The following is a 21,878-nucleotide window of genomic DNA, read 5'->3' as shown; positions in this document are numbered from 1 at the left end:
TTATCAATTGATATCCAAACAAGACTCTGAGCATCTTACCATAACTGGACAGCAAATTCCCCCGGCAAGCAAAATAAATGAAAGAGAAAGATGGTGACAACACCAACCCACTTGTGGCTAGTACATGGACCTACATCCAAACAGCCCTTGCAGTGTCACATTCGAATACTATTGGCTAAACCAACCAATCAACCTTCAGGTCTCAATTATTGGCCAGAAAGCAGTCAGTGTCACAAACATCATGTACATCAATTGCTTTCAAAGAGCATCAAGTTGAGTCAATCAACTCATGCGAATCACATTCCACTGTTATTAACACGCCGACTAAACTTGAGCTGCAAATACGAACTTAAACCACCACTTTGTGCAAATAATATCGTCATTGCGAGATTTAGAGAAGGTCAGATGTAGGCAGTCTTACATCCCACGTGGAGAAACTACTTTTGGTTTCAAACCGTGACGTCCAGGTCACGATACATCAACCTTATCATTGCTCCAAGGCCCACCCTCATCCCACCTTTTACTCCCAGTATCCGCCATCTAGAGCTATCAAACACAGAAGTTCAGTGTCTATGCAACACAACATGTGCCATCTATCTGATTTCATCTCATCATGTATGCAAACTACCAAAACAAAGATGTTCCTTGTGATGAAAATAGGTACCGTCTCAGCTGATTTGACCTCATCAAGTCAGTATCCACACATTTACTCTCTAGTCTAAAATGTGTATGTTGCTTCTCAAAAAGCAATGCATGCATTGCTGATATCAATGAAGAAGCCAAATTTGCAGGAACTCATGCAAGTTTGCTAAAAACAAAAATATAGGATGTGATGGTAAAAACATTGAAATATATTCCATTCATGCCATCTAACAATTTACTCCGGGTAAAGATGAAAATCGAACACCAAACATAGAATATAACTGAACAATAGAAAACATCAAAACAGAAACATGTTGAACATAAGATTGAGAAAGTTTAACAAAGATGGGGAATACATGCAACAGGGCCTTATTCTATAGCCCATATAATTCGTGTCATTAAAGTCGCAAAACATACAGCCACTGCTGCTATTTAAAAACCATGAATCTTGATGTGTTCCTTCTTCACAATACCAGCCTGTTAAGATGAACAAAAGGAATGCATAATCTTAGGAATCACAAGAACTTATGTATAACTGAGAATCAATTTGCAGTGGGGTCATTGCTTAATGCATGCATGTTGAGTACTGCAAAATGTTAGTTTCACATCTAGTCCACCCCTCCCAGCACCTCATAAAACTTAAGTGACGGCCTTCAATGGCATTAAGAAAGTTACCTGAACAAGGAAGGTCGAGACATTCTTCCGCTGATCACCTTGAAGTTGGATAACCTAAGTCCATTTTATGATTTTAATAAAAATTAGATGTGATCCCCAAAATTAATAGCAAGAGAAAGGACAGCTTGCATTAATGACATCTAATATAGTATCACATGCTCACCTGGCCCAGCTCTGGGTCTTGGACAACAGTACCATTGCAGCAAAACTCCTTCTTAAGGTCCTTAAGTATCTTATTGTAGCTGAATTCCTTCTTCAACCCCTGGACAGTGGTCAGGCTTTTCCTACCATTACGCTGCTGTGTGCGGATATGCACATACTCCTTTGACCCCGCACCAGAGTCCTCAGCATTTGCCTCAGCAAATGGGTCTGTCCACACAATAAACAGCACATCATTACTCCAATTAGATTGCACATCCAGGGAATACAAAGAAAAAGAAAAAGAAAAAGGTAATAATAGATTCTCTCAGTGTATTTTGCCATTGATGCAATATCTGTAGCCCATCCTTTTAATGTTACTTAAGCTAAGTACCCATGCACCAGAAAATATTCTTTACCAAGGAAAGCTACAAATTCTGCTGCATTTGTGTCTGAATCTAAATTCCCTAAATAGTATGGAAGCTTATACAGCATGTCGTGTGTGTATCAGAAACCGCCTTTCTCGGCCACATGTCTAAAAATCTTAATTTTGGATATGCTGCCAGAACTTAAAGAACACTTGCCAACATGTTACCAATGCACAGTGCCGCAGTCAAATGATGGGCATAAAGTAGTAGTCATACTACAAAAGTACCATGATTATTAAAATCTCGATTCTAGGCCGTAGAATCGCACGATTCTACGATCCTAGGTACCCAAAACGATTGGAATCGCACAAAAATCGTTCCTGGAGCATAATCGCTGTAGAATCGTTCATGAAATCGTAGAATCTTGCGATTTTACAGATTCTGACCGATTCTTTTCTAACCCCTTGCCTGGGCCTTCTCTTGGGCTAGTACACCTTGTTTGAGCTTTATTCAAAGATTGGGCTCTTTTTAATAAGAAAGCCCAACCATTTTTAGGCCCAAACACAAAGAATACAGTAAAATATAAAGCTGAAAAAAAATGCACAAAGAAGCCCTAAATCGTGCAATTAGACAGCCACTTCTCTCTGACGAGCATCCTCTTCCCTTTGATGAGCAACAAAGTTACAAACTCAAGGTCCTAAATCATGAAATCAGACAGCCTCTTCTCTCTGAGACTCTGACGAGCAGCCTCTTCCCTTTGATGCGCAACAACAAAGTTACAAACTCAAGGTGTGGTTTTTTTTTTTTGTTTTTTTTCCTGCTTTTATTCTAACTTCTGTGCAAACTGAATGTGACAGATATGAGGTGCCTATTTGCTTTGATGCAACTTTTTTTTCCCGGTAATTGCATAGATGTCTGATCAGGAGACATGAAGAAAAAGTATGACAACATCGTCGGAAGGGAGGTCTTTGCAAAAAGATTTGTGATTAAGGCTCCGTTTGTTTGGACGTAAAATATTTTTTAAAAAATAATTTTTTATTTTCTAGTGTCTGGTTGTCGTAAAATATTTACGAAGAAAAAAAATATTAAAATTTAACAAAAAAACTTATCCATTAATTTTCAACAAGTTATTTTACATGCCCCACCCGATGGACTCGACCTCAACCTCGACGTAGACCTTTGCCAAACAAAAAAAAATATATATATATATATATATATATATATATATATATATATATATATATTACCTGAAAAAATATATATATTTTCCAAAAAAAATATTTTACGTTGAAAACGGAGTCTAATAATTAAGTACACATATACTTATGATTTGCCGAAGTTGAAGTCCTTGAACTTCGTAAATAATTTGACTCAAAATTTTGTGCTTTATTATTGAATTATTTTTGGATTAATTTGTTCACACCATTGTTTTTTTTCCTAGTTGGTACTCACACACACTTATCTCTTCTGAGACTTGAACTCCTGACTTCCCTTTGGGAGGTAAGAGGCTGATACCGCTAGGCCATTGGCCCGTTGGTTGTTCACACCATTGTTGCGAATACTGGTGAAACAATTTTTGCACATTATTGTTCAATTGTCTTGCCATTGTCACGCTCCCAGTGCATGAAAATTATAAACAAATTTTGCTGTTCCATTAACCACTTTATCAAAATTAATTGGCAGCCACACAATTTAGGGATTTCTGTTTTGTGTTATTTTCTGTTCTGTTTATGTCGGTATTGCAATTGCATAACTAGAATTATTGCTTGAATAACTAGAAGTGTTTTAGCCTTATTCTTGATATATTTTAATCACAGTATTAGTTTAGAAATTATTTTGAATTTTTTTTTTACAAGTTGGTAGAATCTTACATTCTACGATTCCGGTTCTACGAAACCCAAAACGATTCTACATAGAATCCCGATTTTAACCACCTTGATAAGTACCACGCTTTAAAAATGAAAGGGTTTTTTTATGAAAGAAGGTAGTGGGCATAGAGATTGTAGTTGTCCTAATTACAGATGTACTATGCTTTAAAAGTAAAAGGGGATGTATAAACTAAAGAAGTGGGATGGCATAGAGAAGGGAGTTGTCATAATCACATAAGTACATGCATATACACACATCTGCAAACATACATATACAGATGCATACAAATACATGCAGAACTCTCACTATCTTTTTTTTTTTTTCATGGACGGATGACTTCTAACTATTAGGACTCAGATGTTATATATTTCATGTTATTTTGTCGTCAAGTCTATGTCCTAATCTTCAAAGACGTTTCATGTCAGCATGTCTATGCCTGCATCATAGACATAACAGTATCATAGTTGAGTGCTAAAGTACTGCTACAGTCATCATAGAGCAAAATCAAACACCTTTGATATTAAGAACCAACTTTGCAAGGGATAAAACAAGGGATATAATTTGGCCTCACAGACAGGCTTAATATACAGGCCTAAAACACAAAACTTGACTGAAAAATGAATAAAACATACTTACCAAAGGCAGTAGGGATCTGGATGTCGAGTTCAGACATGTACCTCGCCTGCTAGATTTGGGGGGACCAAACTAACAGACAAGTATTCTCTTTGCTTCTGAACACAAATGGTCACAGCTGAATAACAAGTTGAAAATCTCATCAGCTTTACCAATAGCAAGGGTTTATACTTAGAATATAAAATCTACAACCCAAGTCAACAAGTCTAAAACCACAACATATAATATCAATTATGGGTATGAGCAGAGAAAGAACTCGTCATGATGGAACCACAGCATAAACTTTCCTAAAATTTGAATGATCTTGATACTAACAAATGTCCGATGGATAAGCCTTCCCCATGCATCCATACAAGTTAAAAATGGTGACATAGCTACCAAAAGAACATTCTTATTTTTAATCGAATTATTCTCAAAAACCATGTGCACATGCATGTTCATAATTTAAAAATTAATATCATCATTTCAGGCACTTGCCCTACCTATCTCAAAGACTCCCAAACACATGACATGTAGCACAAAAACATTTTAATAAGATTCATATCTGAGCTCTTGGTTTCAAGATGAACACGTCCCGAAGTGTCCAATTTTACTTTTCTCAACAAAATGACATTATATTATACATTTGACCAGCACAAGTCAAGTATGCAATCAGTGCTATTAAAGTAGGAAAAGTTTCATCATCAAATGTGTTTGGTTCTCTTTCCACCTTTGAGGTGTCCTCCACTCCTCCATAACTAACGCCTTGGAAGAGCCCAAGTAGTTCATCGAGAGCAGGTAGAGTCCCCGGTCATCCCCAAATAATGGGTTAGATGCAACTTGATTGCTTCAAAAATTCTCAGAAGAAGGGCTTTCTCTAGTTCCTTTTGTCTCTATAAGATTCAATTGAAGATAGAATCCCAAAACCAAGGCGTTCAGTTATGTTATGTCTGATAACCTAATGCGAGTCTTAGTATTTGAAAAATTAATTGGCTCAAGGACAGTGTTCATTTCTGACTCTACAACATTAGTTGGCTTAAGGACTAAATAAATAAACATAGGAAAACCAATGGTAGTGCAAATCAAGAGCTAGATGCAACATCCATCAAAGATGAGGTAAATGTAACAGCCAGAGGATGATCTAAATTTCATCAACAAACACATTAAACTTTTGAAGTGCATACAAGAAAACAATGAAAGCAAACTCATGAATTCGATAACCTCGTCAATAAAGAACTGACTGAAAAAGGCACCATTCTGATAACAAAGGCAAACTAAAATACAGAAATTTCGCATACGATAAGATGTGAAATTACGAGCCAATGAATATACAATACAACTCGTTATAGATGGATAGAGAGAGAGATAGATTATATTCTAATTTGCAGAGATTTGACCATAGGGGAAAAAATTAACTGAGCTCATAATAACAATGATTTGTCCAAAGAAAAAGAGATATATCCCCATAAAAAAAATAATTAAAAAAAAACAACAAATCAATTACTGAAATCAGACCAAAATACTGAAGTAACAACAAGAAACACAAGAATTTTCCACAATTAAGAATAAACCAGCCAAAATAAAAGTAACTTCAATAAAATCCCAAGAAAGAGAGAGATTAGAACAATTTCACTACAGAGGTGTAACTGATAGAGATGACGATCAGATCACAACTCCATCAACAGAATGAATATGCTATGATAAAGAGAATAAACAATTGTTAGTGCGTGTAAATATATATGTGTGTGTATTTTCCTCTACATTACCTGAACAAGATGAAGGATCGGAGAATCGAACTGGTTGAGGTAGGGGTTGGGATGGGAGTTGATGATCGCCCCAAAGCCCCCAAGTCCCAACTTATTATTATATTGTGGAAAACTCCTCTTGACCACACAGTTACATTTACTTAAGCCCCAGGTTTAATAATCCAACATGTTTATTGTTTACCACCAGGAAATTACACGTTGAGTAAATAATACCATACTATCTGTTTGTTCTACACTAAAAAAAGCTAACTTTTTTTTTGTCCTCGCAATTAACTCCCACAATGCACTTGGGGAAACTCGAACCCTCTGCCTTTCAAATTGAAATGAGAGGAAATACCACTAGACCACAGGCCTTGGTGGTTAATTAATCCAATTTGATGGACTAAGAAATCGACCAAGAGAATTCAAAACACGTCATTGACACATCGTCATTTCTCAAAAATTATTTTTACAATTAATTTTTTTTCTTGACAAATAATTTACACAACATTTTGTCTATGAATACTTGATTTTAACTTCCATTTTATCATTTAACCTCCCAAAGTGGATACCACTGGATTACATGGTAATAAAATAAAAAACTATTTGCTGACTAATTTTTTTTGACTAGAGAGATGTTAGAGAAGAAAAAGGCCAAAAAAGGAAACACAAGACTAAAAAACAAAGGTATTGCTAAACAAAAATAAATAAATAAAAAATAAAAATTTGCATTTTTATATGTGAGTTTTTAGTTTAAATGTTGATGACTAAATTCTTTTTCTTTATAATTTTTAAAAACACTTCTTCTTTCTAAAGGTGAAATCAAAAGATTTCTCTATTTAACTGGATGGCTCCATTGAAATATATCTTTGACCTTCCACCACTATCAAAAGACTACTACATATTCTCTTACAATCTCTGCTTGATTCACTTTTTTGATATCTTTTTCAAACAAAAAAAAAAAAATTATAAAAGTATGGAAATTTGTTTAATTGCCAATTTTACAAAACAAATAAATAAATATAATATTTGGTGTTTCCCGATCTAACCGAAGAATCCAATTGATTATAAGAACGGGAGTTTAAGTAGTCCATTTATTAGTGTACAGACTATATGGCAGCTAATGAATGTAAAACTTAAGGACAGTGTTCATTTCTAACTCTACAACATTAGTTGGGTTAAGGAATAAATAAAAATACATAGGAAACGCAAAGGTAGCACGAACCAAGAGGTAGATGCAACATCTATAGAAGATGAGATAAATGTAACAGTGCGAGGATGATCTAAATTTCATCACCAAAAACATCTAAATTATGATTCGCAGACAAGAAAACAATGAAAGCAAAACTCATCAATTTTGATAACCCCATGATCAATGCAGCACTGATTTGAACAAGGCACCATTTTGGTAACAAAGGCAAACCAAAATACAGAAACTTCACGTACGAGGAGAATCAAAATTACGAGTCAATGAATATACCGTACAACAAACTAGATAGACAGTGGGGGTAGAGAGAGATTTGATTCTGATTTGCAGAGATATGAACATTGGGGGAAAAAATTAATCGATTTCAAAATAGCAATGATTTGTCCAAAGAAAGGGATAGATATCCCCATAAATTCACAATCCTCAACAATAAGAACAAATCAATTATCGAAATCAGACAAAAATACTAAAGTAACAACAAGAAACACAACAAAAAAATTTCCACGATTAAGAATAAACCCACCAAAAAGAAAGCAACTTCAATAAGAACCCAGGAAAGAGAGAGAGATTCGAACAATTTCAATACAGAGGTGTAAGTGATATAGATGACGATCAGATCACAACTCCAAAACCCTAATGAAATGATATTATAAAGATTAAAAAAAATCAATTGTTTGTGCGTGCGTGCGTGTGTATGTATGAGTGTGTGTGTGTATAGAATTTTGTGTGTGTTTAATTTTTTACAGTACCTGATGAGGAGGAAGGATTGGATAATCGCGCCGGTTGAGGAAGACGGAGGAAAGCGTTGGGAGGATGTGGATGATCGCCCCAATGCCCCCGACTTATTATTATATTGTGGAAAACTTCTCTTTACCGCGCAGTTGGTTTTATAATCCAATGTGTGCGCTGCTCGGAAATTACGCTTAGGTAAATAATGGTGTACTAGTATTACTAATAAAATAATAATAATAATAAAAATAATAATAAAACAAACAAAAAAATGTTCAACAGAATTAAAACAATTTTTTTTTAAGACAAATAAATAAGACACATTTGTCTCTTTAACTTTCATTTTACTAAATAAAAAGAAAAAAAGGTCATCATAAAAGAAGGAAGTTCCAAACGTGAGGTGGCCTAATGAAAAATCAACAAATGTCTTAAATATAAAAATGAGTCAAAACCTTTTTTTACGGGATAACGGGGTAGAAATCATCTAAATACTGATTATGATCTAATGAAAAATCAACCCATATCTTAAATCTAAAAATGAATCAGATCCCATTTTTTTACGGTCGTTAGAAATCATCTAAATATAGATGAATCTCCCCCTCTGGTCTCTCTATGTATAAATTCTCCTCTCCACCCACCTTAAGAACATGAGCTTGAATTTCCAAAGAAATCACAATAGTGATCACCCAATATATTGACATCATTTTTTTTTTGTTCATGGATACCCATCGACAGTCAAATTTTTTTTTTTTTTTAATCTTCCGCTTGTGTGTCGCGCGCACACAAAAGAAAGGAATGAGATTTTAACTAAGATCATATGATACCAACAATAGTGTGATATACCAAAAAAGTTTTGAAGACAAAAGCATGTCTCACCACTACCTTTGAAATTATTAACCCTATGTCGAACCTCTCCATTAACATCTTCTTTATTGATATCAGAGTTGTCTTATGTGGAGATCAATTAATGAATGTTGATATTTTTGTGGTCTTCTTCTTAGATGTTTAGATTGGTGACTATGTGGAGGTTTCTTCTTCTTCTTCTTCTTTTTTTTTCTATTTTTTTTTTTTTTTTTTTTTAAGAACATGTGTATCATTAATTGACGGTAACTGTGCAGATTTTTTTTTTTATTCCTTAGAACATGTGTATCGGTCGCCTCATAACACATACATCAAAATCACCCCATAACACATGCACCATTCAAGTTAGTTGCGTAAAATTGAGGAATCCTTTATTTAATAAATTAATGACTCATTCACCCATAAGTAAGCATCAAATAAAATTATTTTGCAAAAACTAAAGTCATTAACAAAAAAAATTCAATTCAATGTGATTGGAGGGAAAGGCGGTTAATATCAAATTGTATGACATTTTCTTTACAAGAAAATAAAGAAGAAGGATGATAAATATCATTATTATAGTTATTAAATGCAGAGAAATAAATCAGTGTATAGATGGCAATGTCTCAAGTAATATATCCAATTGTCGTGAATGTATACATACAGGCTCTTCTCCCGCCACGAACAATACGCTAAAATTTGTTTGCAAGCAAAAGTATGAACCTGTTTATGTATTGGGTTGAACTCTTAAATGGGCTTGTCTTCCAGTTTTTGGATTCCTATACTTGCTTAACCTTTCCTTTTTTTAAAATAAAAAAATAATAATAATAAAAAAAGGTTAAAATGTATGGACACCCGTACAAGGTTTTGGTCAACGTCTTGCTAATAATTTTTTTTTTATATTGACACCCCCTTCACATATGAAACCATGTAAAATTATCTTTTAATCATTTAACTTGTCAAGAACTCCATTTAAATCATAAAATTATAAATTTAACCCTTAACAAAACTTAATGGACCAAACTATCATCTTTATCTTTTCTATATATATAGATATAGATTATAAATAAAAATACTTATACCACCATAGCCACAACATAAAAATAAAAAAATAAATAAAATTATTTTTGAAATAGCCAGATAACCTGTACACCACCAGAACCACCACCACAGTAAAAAATAAAAAAATAAAAACAATAATGGTTAACATATACTTATTAGTCCCAAATACCACTAAAATCACCACCACACTAAGACAACACCACCAACACATCCACCCGTTACCAGAACCACCACCACCACAATGAAATAAAAAATTAAAAATAAAAATAATGTAGACGTCACCAGAACCGCCACAACAACCACTAGGGAAAAAATATAAAAATAAAAAAATAAAAAGGCTCCCCTGTCAATAAATCCAAAAAAAAAGTTAAAGAATTAAATAATACAAATATAACATTTGAGAAGATGCAGTCCGTTAAAATAACATTTTGTGTAAAATATACTAGGTACTAAAATGAATAAAAAAAAAAAAAGTTAAAAGAATTAAATAAGCAAGTACAAATATAATATTCGAGAAGATGCAGTCTATTAAAATAACTTTTTGTGTAAAATATACACTGCCATCTATAATATATAATTTTTTTCCGTGCCAGATCAACATATTTCCTCTTGTTGAATTTAAAATTTTTGTGTAAATTCATCATGACACATCATATTTACAAAAAATATATATATATATATATATATATATATATATATATATATATATATACACAACAGTTGGAGATGCTATAAAAAGAGAATGTTAATGCAATTTACCCAAATAAATAAATAAATAATAATAAAAAAGTAAAATATGACAACCACAAAATGCCCTTTCAGTTGCCAACAAACTTTTTCTTTCACACATTTCAATTGAGCAGTAAACACAATCGCGCCTCCTTTACTGATTTTTTGGCAAGACGTGGTGGAATAAGAAAAATCAGAGTAACATTTAAAAAAAAAAAAAAAAATTAGTACAGAATAATAATGTGTATAACAAAGATATTACCACCTACTACATATCATTCATGATAATGGGATTAAAAAAATGTATATAGTTCTTATTCGCAACAATGGGATATGATTACTTCACAAGAGGATTTGTTAAAATAAAATAAAAAATACAAACACCGATCTTCTATTTATTAGTCACCAAAATTTACCAAAACTTTTGCAAAAAATTTACTTGCAGCTACGTAATACAAGAAAACTAACTAATTAGGAAAAGAGTTAAAAATAATATGTAGAAAAATTCCCCCTTGATACTTCCATTGTACTACCAAAACCATGAATTGACCAATGGAACTATGCATGCGCCATTCATTACACAGACATTTAGCCAAAAAATGAAATAACTTAAAGCTGTTCCACAAGAGCTATAAATTTTTGCTATCTAATCAGCGAATCAAAAATATGAAGCAAAATTACTAAAATTCCAATTTTATTTGCTAACCCCAATTTTATTTATAATTCCAAACCGAACAGAGACTTTCACATCAGTCACCAGATTACAGAAACAGAGAACCACTTGGAAACGCAACACAAGGACCCACAAAGTCCTTAGAAACCACCACGCAGACGCAACACAAGATGAAGGGTGGACTCCTTCTGGATATTGTAATCAGCAAGAGTCCTTCCGTCCTCCAACTGCTTACCAGCGAAGATCAACCTCTGCTGGTCCGGTGGAATCCCTTCCTTGTCCTGAATCTTCGCCTTCACATTATCAATCGTGTCAGAGCTCTCCACCTCCAGTGTGATGGTCTTGCCGGTGAGAGTCTTCACGAAGATCTGCATACCGCCACGAAGACGGAGGACAAGGTGGAGCGTTGACTCCTTCTGGATGTTGTAGTCGGCCAGGGTTCGGCCGTCCTCCAGCTGTTTTCCGGCGAAGATCAGACGCTGCTGGTCCGGTGGAATCCCTTCCTTGTCCTGGATCTTGGCCTTCACGTTATCAATCGTGTCAGAGCTCTCCACCTCCAGTGTGATGGTCTTGCCGGTGAGAGTTTTCACGAAGATCTGCATACCGCCACGAAGACGGAGGACAAGGTGGAGCGTTGACTCCTTCTGGATGTTGTAGTCGGCGAGGGTTCGGCCGTCCTCCAGCTGCTTTCCGGCGAAGATCAAACGTTGCTGATCTGGTGGAATTCCTTCCTTGTCCTGGATCTTTGCCTTCACGTTATCGATCGTGTCGGAGCTCTCGACCTCGAGGGTGATCGTCTTCCCGGTTAGGGTTTTGACGAAGATCTGCATACCGCCGCGAAGACGGAGGACGAGGTGGAGCGTTGACTCCTTCTGGATGTTGTAGTCGGCGAGCGTACGGCCGTCCTCCAGCTGCTTTCCGGCGAAGATCAGACGTTGCTGATCCGGTGGGATTCCTTCCTTGTCCTGGATCTTAGCCTTAACGTTGTCGATCGTATCTGAGCTCTCAACCTCTAGAGTTATGGTCTTGCCTGTTAGGGTTTTGACGAAGATCTGCATCTGTAAAACCAAATTCACCCAACAAAATTAGAAACTTTGCCTATCAGATGATCAGATCTATACATCAATTATATCAATAGAAATTGAAGAAAAACATTAACAAAAAAAGATTGAATACCTTGAAGATCGATGGTATGAACAACTTTTAAAAACTAGTTTAGACTGAATCGCAATTGTGAAGATGATGAAGTTTGTAGGGTGTATATATAGATGAGATAGCCAAGTTGGTTACGATAAAGGAAGAGTCGAATGACGGACATACCAAATACGGGGCCAATGAAAGTAAGACGCGTGTAAAGATGAGCTATCATACATAAACTATACGGCAAGTTGCACCTGCTACCAATCCCATTAGATTGGTAGTATCCCGTTAGACGGCAAACAAACCGAATGGGTCAAATATGGGATAAAAAAAAAAAAAAAAATCCTTTTTATTCCTTTTCGTTTTGGTTAAATAATTAAAAAATTCCAAAGAAAAACAAGATTTCATGTGTTACATGTGTATAGTTGTTCAGCTGTTCACCACATATATTTTTGACTTCCACACATACATAAAACAACACATGTATTCTTGTTCACCACTGATACTCGTGGCAAAGTTTGAAACCACCCATGAATACCACTCCAAGACGATATAAGCGATATAAGTTAAACGAATTTAAATTCATCTTAAATGAATTTAGGTCACAAATAGATGGACGTTGATTAATTCATTTAGTTAATTATATTATATTTAAGTTGAGGTGGTTCAACTTGTATAATCTATTTAATTATATATGTAATAAATAAATTTATATTTAAATTCTTAAATAACTATCTAAATTTTTGTTTTATAATGTAGGACAAATTTCTCAAAATTCCCAAAATTATCAATAAATGATCATAAAACCCCAATTTGTTTCTAAAAATCCCAATATTATTATAAAGTTATCACATTGCCTCAATATCCGAGTTCGACCCGTTAATCGAGCTGTGAAATGACAAATTTAACCTTATCATTTAATGTTAAATTAAAAATAAAAAATTATTATTTTTTAAATTATAAAAATACCCTCTCCTATTCTTTTTCTTTTTCTTTTTCTTTTTTCTTTTTTGTTTCTTCTCATCATCATCTCCGGCAGCAAGAATATTGCCGGCGATGAAGCAAATCGCCGCCGGCAGCTACCAAACCAGGTATCAATGAAGAAATCAAAGCAAAGATAGCTCCAATATTGTATATAATAAACCAAACTGCGTGTCATACATTTGCACCAACACAAAATATGGAGAGAGAAAAAGTAAAGAGAGAGAGAGATGGAGAAGAAGCCGTGGTTCAGCTTCAAGAAATTGGGGAAGAAGAGTTCATGGACATGGAGGTTCAGGAGTTCTGGGTTTCAGTGGAAGAGGCTGACTTTTCAGATTGGGTTCATCAATGACTCTCTCTTCATGATCGTGTCTGTGTTTAAAGCCATTGTTCTTGTTTCAACACTCTGTTTCTTCTACCTATGTTGCGGTTGTAACTTCTGAGCCTTTAATTGAAAGAATTGGGTTCCCTGATATTCTAGAGAGAGAATGGGTATGTTGGAGTGAGAAACAGAGGAGGAAGATTGGGCTTGAGATGGAGGAATGGTCAAATCTTGCGTGTGATTGAATGTTCTGAAATTCAAGTCTAATGGGCCTTTTTTTTTTTTTTTTTTTTTTTTTTTACGAAGAGCATAAAGTTTCTCTCTCATTAAAATTAGGTTCCCTGAAAAGAAAGATGAAGACGATAAGGTAGTGGAAGAAGAGAAAGGTGGGTGAGTTGTCGTGTAGTATTTTTACTCGCTCTTCTCCATATCTCTCTATGGTTCCTTAATATTTGTGACTTCGAGATTCGGCGCTTCAATGGCTTCATCGTCAAATCTTCATGACGTTGATGCATACACTTTTCATTGGTGAATCATTCTTCTCTCAAATTTGAAAAGCTTCTGGTCGTCATCCATGGTGCTCACCAGGTCGCACTCTGGCAAAATAGTTGATCGGTAGAAGAAGGGCACAACCTTGGGCCGCTGATGAGAAATAAGCAATGGTAAGCAGCGACCAGTCCAGCGACCTCGCTAGAATGAGAAGAAGCCGACAGCGACCTGGTTTGGTTGCTGCCGGCGGCGATTAGCTTCATCGCCGGCAATATTCTTGCTGCCGGAGATGATGATGAGAAGAAACAAAAAAGAAAAAAAAGAAAAAAGAAAAAGAAAAAGAAAAAAGGAGAGGGTATTTTTGTAATTTTAAAAATAATAATTTTATATTTTTAATTTAACATTAAATGATAAGGTTAAATTTATCATTTCACAGCCTGGTTAACGGGTCGGACTCGAATATTGAGACAATGTGATAACTTTATAATAGTGTTAAGATTTTTAGAAACAGGTTGGGGTTTTATGATCACTTATTGATAGTTTTGGGGGTTTTGAGAAATTTGCCCTATAATTTATTCATTTGTAAACTTATAGTAATTTGATTAAATTGAAATTTATATTTTTTTAATATTTATTATTTTAATGGATATTATTAATAATTTTTTATTTTAATAAATAGGTCATTAAACGGGTTATACATATAACTCATTTAATAAACAGGTAATGTTAGTGTTGAGGGTTCATTAAATGAATATTCAACCGATTATATTCGGGTTGAGCTATTTAATAAAATATCCTTAAATTACACGACACAATTATAACCCGTGAACACAAATTGTCACCCATAGCCTTGAGCTTCATGTTCGTCTCATTAATTTTCGGCATGAGAAAAAATTTTATACATGCATTATCTGTGCCATTAGCTAATTATATTCAATCACATAAATAAATGTGTTTTATTTTAGTAGCTCCTGTAACATGGCATAATACAACGGGAGCAATAAAGGAAATTTTCCTTCGGCACTTCATGTAGTGTTCATTCAATCATCAATCCAATACGGTTCAGTTCATAACATTAACACTCCAACCGCAGGAGACTTGTAGATTTAATAATGAATTATTAAGATATAGATTGAATTTTTTTTTTTTTTTTTGATAATCCGATAATTCATTACCATACTATATCTGATATGAATTATAAATAATTTGATCTAATTGAATATATATTAGTTATCTATTTGCACAATGATAATTTTAACCCTAATTTTATAAATAAATAATAATTATTTTTTAAATGATAAAATTGTCTTTTCAAATTTTCTCTATTTTAGGTCTCTTTTGACAAGGCAAAAAGAAAATAAAATTATGAGACAAAAATTTGGTTGAATAAATAGTCTCTTTTAACTTGACCAAAAAAATAAAAAATAACCATTAAAAATTATTTCTTTTGACATTGAAAAAAAAAAAACACAAAAAATATATTTATTAAATAAATTATATCTTTTGTTAAGATCCTAAAAATAAAAAAAAAAAAGTACGAAAAGAAAAGGCTTAAAAAAAGTTATCTCTATTTAATAAATTATCTTTTTTATGAGACAAAAAATAAAAGAAGTTATTTCTATTGAATAAATTAATTATTTTGACATGATCTATAAAAAATTATCAAAAAACAAAGTTACTTTTTTAACATGATTGAAAAAAAAAGTTAAATTTGTTGAAAAAATATCTCTTTGAATTGTACTAAAAAAAAGTCATTATGAAATAAATTATCTCTTTTGACTGCTTAAAATAAAATTATTAATATAAAATAAATTATTTTACTTATGAGGACCTCTGGAAAAAAAAAACACACAAAAAGAAAGAGAAAAACAGAAATTAAAGAAAGAATTAAGGTTAAAAAAAGTTAAAGTTGTGTGAAAAATAACATTATAAATTAAGGGTGATTCATTAATGAATTCAAACACCTTCCCCATCCTATATATCTTAAACAATTCTCCACAGTTACCCGATCTACAATGAAAACAATGGTGGCTCCAGAACTCATATTTGCCCTTCTTATAATAAACTGATGTTTGTCCCTTTTTAAAAAAAAAATTGAGACAGAAATTCTGTTAGTTATAAAGAGAGAAATGAGAATGCAAGTAACTTTGTCCCATAAATTATTTTAAATTGTTTGATAAATTTATCTCTAAAAGGTCGCTTATTTAAGATTTAAATTTTATCACTAATACTTTTTATTTACCAGGAATTCTTTCCTTCGGGTATAGTGACTATAGTTTTTGATTTGACAATTTTTTTTACTAAATTAAATAAAATAAAAAATATTTTTAGTTAAATAAGAATATGATCCACACTATTTGTTGTAATAGGTGAGATTAAAGAAAAATAATGAAGTAGAGTTGACAAACACGATTATATTGATCATCCCCCAACAAGGGGACACGCACATAACACACTAGATTAACAGACCCACAATAATACCGGTTCATGTGTTCATAATAACATAACTAAATTCCATTAAGAAAACAAGTTTATGAATTTCCATTTTATTTGCCAAATTTATTGATCATCGTCATCCCCAACAGGGATGGCCACACGGGAAAGCACTGCATCACATCAGACTAATAGAACCACACATAGACATGTTCAGAACCACAAGGACACACAAAGTCCTTAGAAACCACCACGGAGACGCAACACAAGGTGAAGGGTGGACTCCTTCTGGATATTGTAATCAGCAAGAGTCCTTCCGTCTTCCAGCTGCTTACCAGCGAAGATCAGCCTCTGCTGGTCCGGTGGAATCCCCTCCTTGTCCTGAATCTTCGCCTTCACATTATCGATGGTGTCTGAGCTCTCCACCTCCAGAGTTATCGTCTTCCCGGTGAGAGTCTTCACGAAGATCTGCATCCCACCGCGGAGACGGAGAACTAGGTGGAGGGTTGACTCCTTTTGGATATTGTAATCGGCCAGGGTTCGGCCGTCTTCCAGCTGTTTTCCCGCGAAGATCAGACGCTGCTGGTCCGGAGGAATGCCTTCCTTGTCCTGGATCTTGGCCTTCACGTTATCAATCGTGTCGGAGCTCTCCACCTCCAGTGTGATGGTCTTGCCGGTGAGAGTCTTCACGAAGATCTGCATCCCTCCCCTCAACCTAAGCACAAGGTGAAGAGTCGACTCTTTCTGAATATTGTAATCCGCCAGAGTCCGGCCGTCCTCCAGCTGCTTTCCCGCGAAGATCAAACGCTGCTGGTCCGGTGGGATCCCCTCCTTATCCTGGATCTTTGCCTTGACGTTATCGATCGTGTCCGAGCTCTCCACCTCGAGAGTGATGGTTTTGCCCGTTAGGGTCTTCACGAATATCTGCATACCACCACGAAGACGGAGGACGAGATGGAGCGTTGATTCTTTCTGGATGTTGTAGTCGGCGAGGGTACGGCCGTCCTCGAGCTGCTTTCCGGCAAAGATCAAGCGTTGCTGATCCGGAGGAATTCCCTCCTTGTCCTGGATCTTGGCCTTGACGTTGTCGATGGTGTCAGAGCTCTCGACCTCAAGCGTGATCGTCTTCCCGGTTAGGGTTTTGACGAAGATCTGCATTCCTCCACGGAGTCGGAGGACAAGGTGGAGCGTCGACTCCTTCTGGATGTTGTAGTCGGCGAGGGTACGGCCGTCTTCCAACTGCTTTCCAGCGAAGATTAGACGCTGCTGATCCGGTGGAATTCCCTCCTTGTCCTGGATCTTAGCCTTAACGTTGTCGATCGTGTCTGAGCTCTCAACCTCAAGGGTTATGGTCTTGCCGGTTAGGGTTTTGACGAAGATCTGCATCTGTAAAACCAAATTCACCCAATAAAATTAGTAAATCAAATACAAGATCCATAGATAGCAAATCAAAATCAAATACAGATCGAAGAAAATAATTGCAGAAAGAGATTGAATACCTTGAATAGTGATGATATGAACAACTTTGAGAAATTAATTTAGATTGAACTACAATTGTGAAGAAGATGAAGGTTGTAGAGAGTATATATAGATGAGATTGGCGAGATGGGTACGATAGAGGAAGAGTGCCGATGAGGGAGATACCAAATAAGGGGCCAATGAAAATAAGACACGTGTAAAGATGAGCTGTCACGCATAAACTGCACCGCAAGTTTGTGGTCGCTGGGATTTTTGGAACCCGATGATAACGAGGAAGTGACGTGCTATTTTAGGTTGCCGTTAAGGACGTTTTAACGGCTTTTGTTTGTTTATATAAAAGTGGGCTGATCCGATGGCTATAAGGTTCATCCAATTTTGCTTTTACTTTTTGGCGATTTACATAAATTAGGACACGTAGGCTTGAACAGGGTTATATATAAATATAAATATTTATTTATTTACATATATTATGTATTAAGTAATAGTATTATAAAATTTTAATTTATTTTTAATTTTTATATTAAAGTTGTAATGACTTTTATACCATATTAACAGTTATTTTACTACTTTGTTGTAATCAGGGCGGAGCCAATATATAATCGGACACATGCCCTTGTCCTGCCTTGCTTACTATAATACAAATATTAAATTTATAAATTTTTACATGTATTTATAAAAAAATTCATATAATATCCCCTAAAATTTTTATTTTCTAAAATTATCTCTTAAATGTTGTATTTCTTTTCTTTTTTATTCTTTAAATTCATTTAATTTCCTTTAAAAAAAAGTCAAATATTTCTGTTTGAATCAAACTCTAATTTTTTTCCCTTTCAAAATTCTCTAATTTTTTTTCTTTTAATTTTTTTAACTATTTATCTTTTTTAAATTACTCATTGATTGATATATTATTTAAGTAATTTTTCTTATTTGTCTTTTGATTTATAGAATCTATATTTATTGTATTAATTATTTGAATTTTTTTTTATATTATGCCCTCCTAAATTTAATTTCGGGCTCCCACCTGGTTTTAATAGTGTTTTTATTTTAAATGAACAAATATCATTTAATATTTTGTTTATGATCATATGTGTACAATGTCAATTTTTTTTAAAAAAATAGTTAAATACTTTAGAATGTGTTTATATTATTTTTAAAGTTATCGGGTAGACTTGTATAAAATTGTTTAAAAGTGTCATTCTAAGTGTCAAAAAAGTGTTGGCCAAGTGTCTGGAAGTGGTGGGAAATAAAAATTTATTTAGTTTTATTGACACGTTGGTAGCCGACAAGAACACAACACGATACAACTCCTTCATAAAAGTGCCTGTTAAAATTAAAATTAATAAAAGACAAGTTAATATTTGCTATAATACAAATATCACCAGTGTTCAAATAATATGGGGTAATGGAGTTAATAAACAAAACTAATTACTAATAAGGTAATAATACTATTTTCCTGAATTTAGAGCAAAATTCTATAAAATCAGAAAGTCCGTTCAAGTAATTAAAAATGTGTCTATTTGCTTATTTGTTTTATTATTACTTCTAATTTGTTTTAGTCTCCTCCTTTGGTCATGTTAGTTTTTTTCTCTCTTTGTACTTGTAGCCCCCTTTATTATTGACTTCTTTTCTTACAATTATGTGCTATTCATTTTTACTTACCCTAAAAGAAAAAAAAAAACATATTGTGTGCTATTCATGTTCCATTTACGTGTTAACACACTCTGTAATGCCAGTTGGGCAAAAATGTTGTGGAAGAGTTCTACGTCGCTCTATTTATTGGAAATTTTTAAATTTATTTATTACTTGTAAAAAATAAAATAAAAAATAAAAAAAATAAAAAACTTCTATTATGCTTTTAATATGGTATAAATATAGACAAGAAGTAAAAAAAAAGGGCTTCGGTAATTGTCTCTTATATATGAGAGGGGCTGGGGTAGTGGGGTGGCCATGCCCCCTAATTTTTTGAATTTTTTTTTTTTTGGTATAGATAAAAATAAAAATAGTATAGCATGTATGGTATAAAATCTATACTTGGCCCCCTAAGAAGAAGAAGAAGAAGAAGAAGAAGAAAAAAAAAAAAAAATAAAATAAAATATCTTCATAGTTTATCTAAAGGAAAGTGATTTAATTGACTACTATAGAACCCTCATAAAAAATTTACTCCGATAAAAATATAATGTGGGTATCTTAAACACAATTCTTTCTATAAGCACGATTCTTTCCATAACCTTATTATTCTAAAATTTCATCTCATAATGATTCTTTCCATCACTTTATTTATTTATTTTTATTTTTATTTTTATTGAAATGCTTTTATAAGAATTCTATAAGAAATTAATTTTTACAAAATCTAGAACAAAATTTTCATTTGAAGTTTTGAATATCAACAAAAATCGATAGTTCTTATTTTATTAATTTGTATGTGTGTTTTTTTTTTTTTTTAATCACAGTTATTGTTTTGTTAAATTTTCAATTGTTACATTTTTTTAAAAGTTATTTTTGTTTTTTTTTTCTTTTCCGTAAATAAAGAGAATTATTTTTGTTAATTTATTTTTTTAGAATTTTTGTTTTGAAAGGCATTTTATATTTTAGTTTTAAATTACCTATTTTCACACTAGCATTTAATGTTTTTCATCCACATTTTTGACCTTTTTGTTTTGTCTTATTCCCCATTTGAATTTGTTAGCCCTTTTTCTCCTGACAGAAAGGGAGAGTAGGGAGACAAGTTTCACACACAAAGAACTATTATATCCTCACAATCCCTTATTTCAATGTAACTTCCAAAAAAAAAAAAAAAAAATTCCCTTATTTCATTGTACACATGTATTGATTTAACCTAAGGAATCACTTATTTCTCATCAATGAAGATGATTTTTATGCACATTGCAATCCAAGTTAATCTCAAAGTTTTTTTTTTTTTTCTTTTTTTTTTTTAAATTTGAAAAGTTGAATTTATCAAAATTTTACTTGGTATATTGTTGTATTAATTTTTAGTTTATAAGAATACATAACATTCTTACCTGATCTAATATATGCATTTTTCAATATTAATATTGTAGTATAGTTTTGTTTTGCATCTAAAATAAGTTTCTAAAAAAGTAACAATATTTATTTATCACTTTTTTTTTTTTTTTTTTATTTTTTAACTTGCCAACATTCTTTGATTTAAGTTAGTCAAAATTGATTTATTGTTGTTTGTTTGCTTTTTATTTTTATTTTTATTTTTTTTTTTATTGATATATTGTGTAATGATTATTAATTTGTGCAAATATTACATGAATTTCATATTTTTTTTTTATAAATTAAAGTCTAATTGTTTAATTGAATTTTTTTTTGGCATAAATCTTATTTGTATTTGTTCAGAAAGTTTTATAAAAAGTTTTTTATATGAATATAATAAATAGTAAAATATATTTGTCTACGTAATATATATATATATATATATATATATATATATATATATATATTCAAAAGTTCTAGGTAGGTAATTTTGCTTATAATTTTTGCCCCCCAACCTCAAGATCCCAACTCTGCCCTGTATATGAGATTATGAGATGGGAAGAATTGCAAAAATCTCATAAACAACAAATAATTATCCAAAAAAAATCTCTAAAATTCAAAACCTTGCCACTAAATATTCTCTTAGAATTATAGACAATCTCCTTACAATTACAAAAGAGGAAGATAAAAAAAAAAAAAAAAAAAAAAATGTCTTTCATGAAATAATAAAGGTTCTCATAAAATT

At 33.0% G+C, this 21,878-nt stretch overlaps 2 protein-coding genes across 2 annotated transcripts; both read right to left on the bottom strand.

The window, feature by feature from the left end:
• Positions 1-893: 893 nt before the first annotated feature.
• Positions 894-8,148, bottom strand: LOC132307912 (protein translation factor SUI1 homolog). Its single transcript, XM_059805796.1, has 5 exons — positions 8,006-8,148; positions 4,329-4,443; positions 1,481-1,686; positions 1,318-1,371; positions 894-1,119 (listed from the first exon to the last, which is right to left on the bottom strand). Exons 2-5 carry the CDS (start codon positions 4,363-4,365, stop codon positions 1,075-1,077), a joined length of 342 nt encoding a protein of 113 aa, XP_059661779.1. The 5' UTR covers positions 4,366-4,443; positions 8,006-8,148; the 3' UTR covers positions 894-1,074.
• Positions 8,149-11,293: 3,145 nt separating this feature from the next.
• Positions 11,294-18,278, bottom strand: LOC132278274 (polyubiquitin-like). The gene is made up of 4 exons (XM_059780079.1): positions 18,154-18,278; positions 16,898-18,040; positions 14,318-14,374; positions 11,294-12,347 (listed from the first exon to the last, which is right to left on the bottom strand). The coding sequence occupies exons 2-4, from the start codon at positions 18,038-18,040 to the stop codon at positions 11,430-11,432; spliced, it is 2,118 nt and encodes a 705-aa protein (XP_059636062.1). The 5' UTR covers positions 18,154-18,278; the 3' UTR covers positions 11,294-11,429.
• Between the last annotated feature and the right edge of the window lie 3,600 nt (positions 18,279-21,878).

Source organism: Cornus florida, unplaced genomic scaffold, assembly GCF_030987335.1.
Source record: "Cornus florida cultivar Cherokee Brave unplaced genomic scaffold, ASM3098733v1 CherokeeBrave_3.0.0_Hap2_Chr01, whole genome shotgun sequence".
Taxonomy (NCBI): Eukaryota; Viridiplantae; Streptophyta; class Magnoliopsida; order Cornales; family Cornaceae; genus Cornus; species Cornus florida.
This window is presented reverse-complemented; position numbering and strand designations above follow the sequence as displayed.

Coding starts and splice junctions, on each gene's coding strand:
- LOC132307912 (XM_059805796.1), bottom strand. CDS start 4,365: ATGTCTGAACTCGACATCCAGATCCCTACTGCCTTTG. Junction 1,372..1,480: donor AAGACCCAGAGCTGGGCCAG/GTGAGCATGTGA, acceptor AAATGGACTTAG/GTTATCCAACTTCAAGGTGA. Junction 1,120..1,317: donor TCTCGACCTTCCTTGTTCAG/GTAACTTTCTTA, acceptor TCATCTTAACAG/GCTGGTATTGTGAAGAAGGA.
- LOC132278274 (XM_059780079.1), bottom strand. CDS start 18,040: ATGCAGATCTTCGTCAAAACCCTAACCGGCAAGACCATAACCCTTGAG. Junction 14,375..16,897: donor TGCGTCTCCGTGGTGGTTTC/TAAGGACTTTGT, acceptor ATTTCTCATCAG/CGGCCCAAGGTTGTGCCCTT. Junction 12,348..14,317: donor TTTTGCCAGAGTGCGACCTG/GTGAGCACCATG, acceptor TTGGTTTTACAG/ATGCAGATCTTCGTCAAAAC.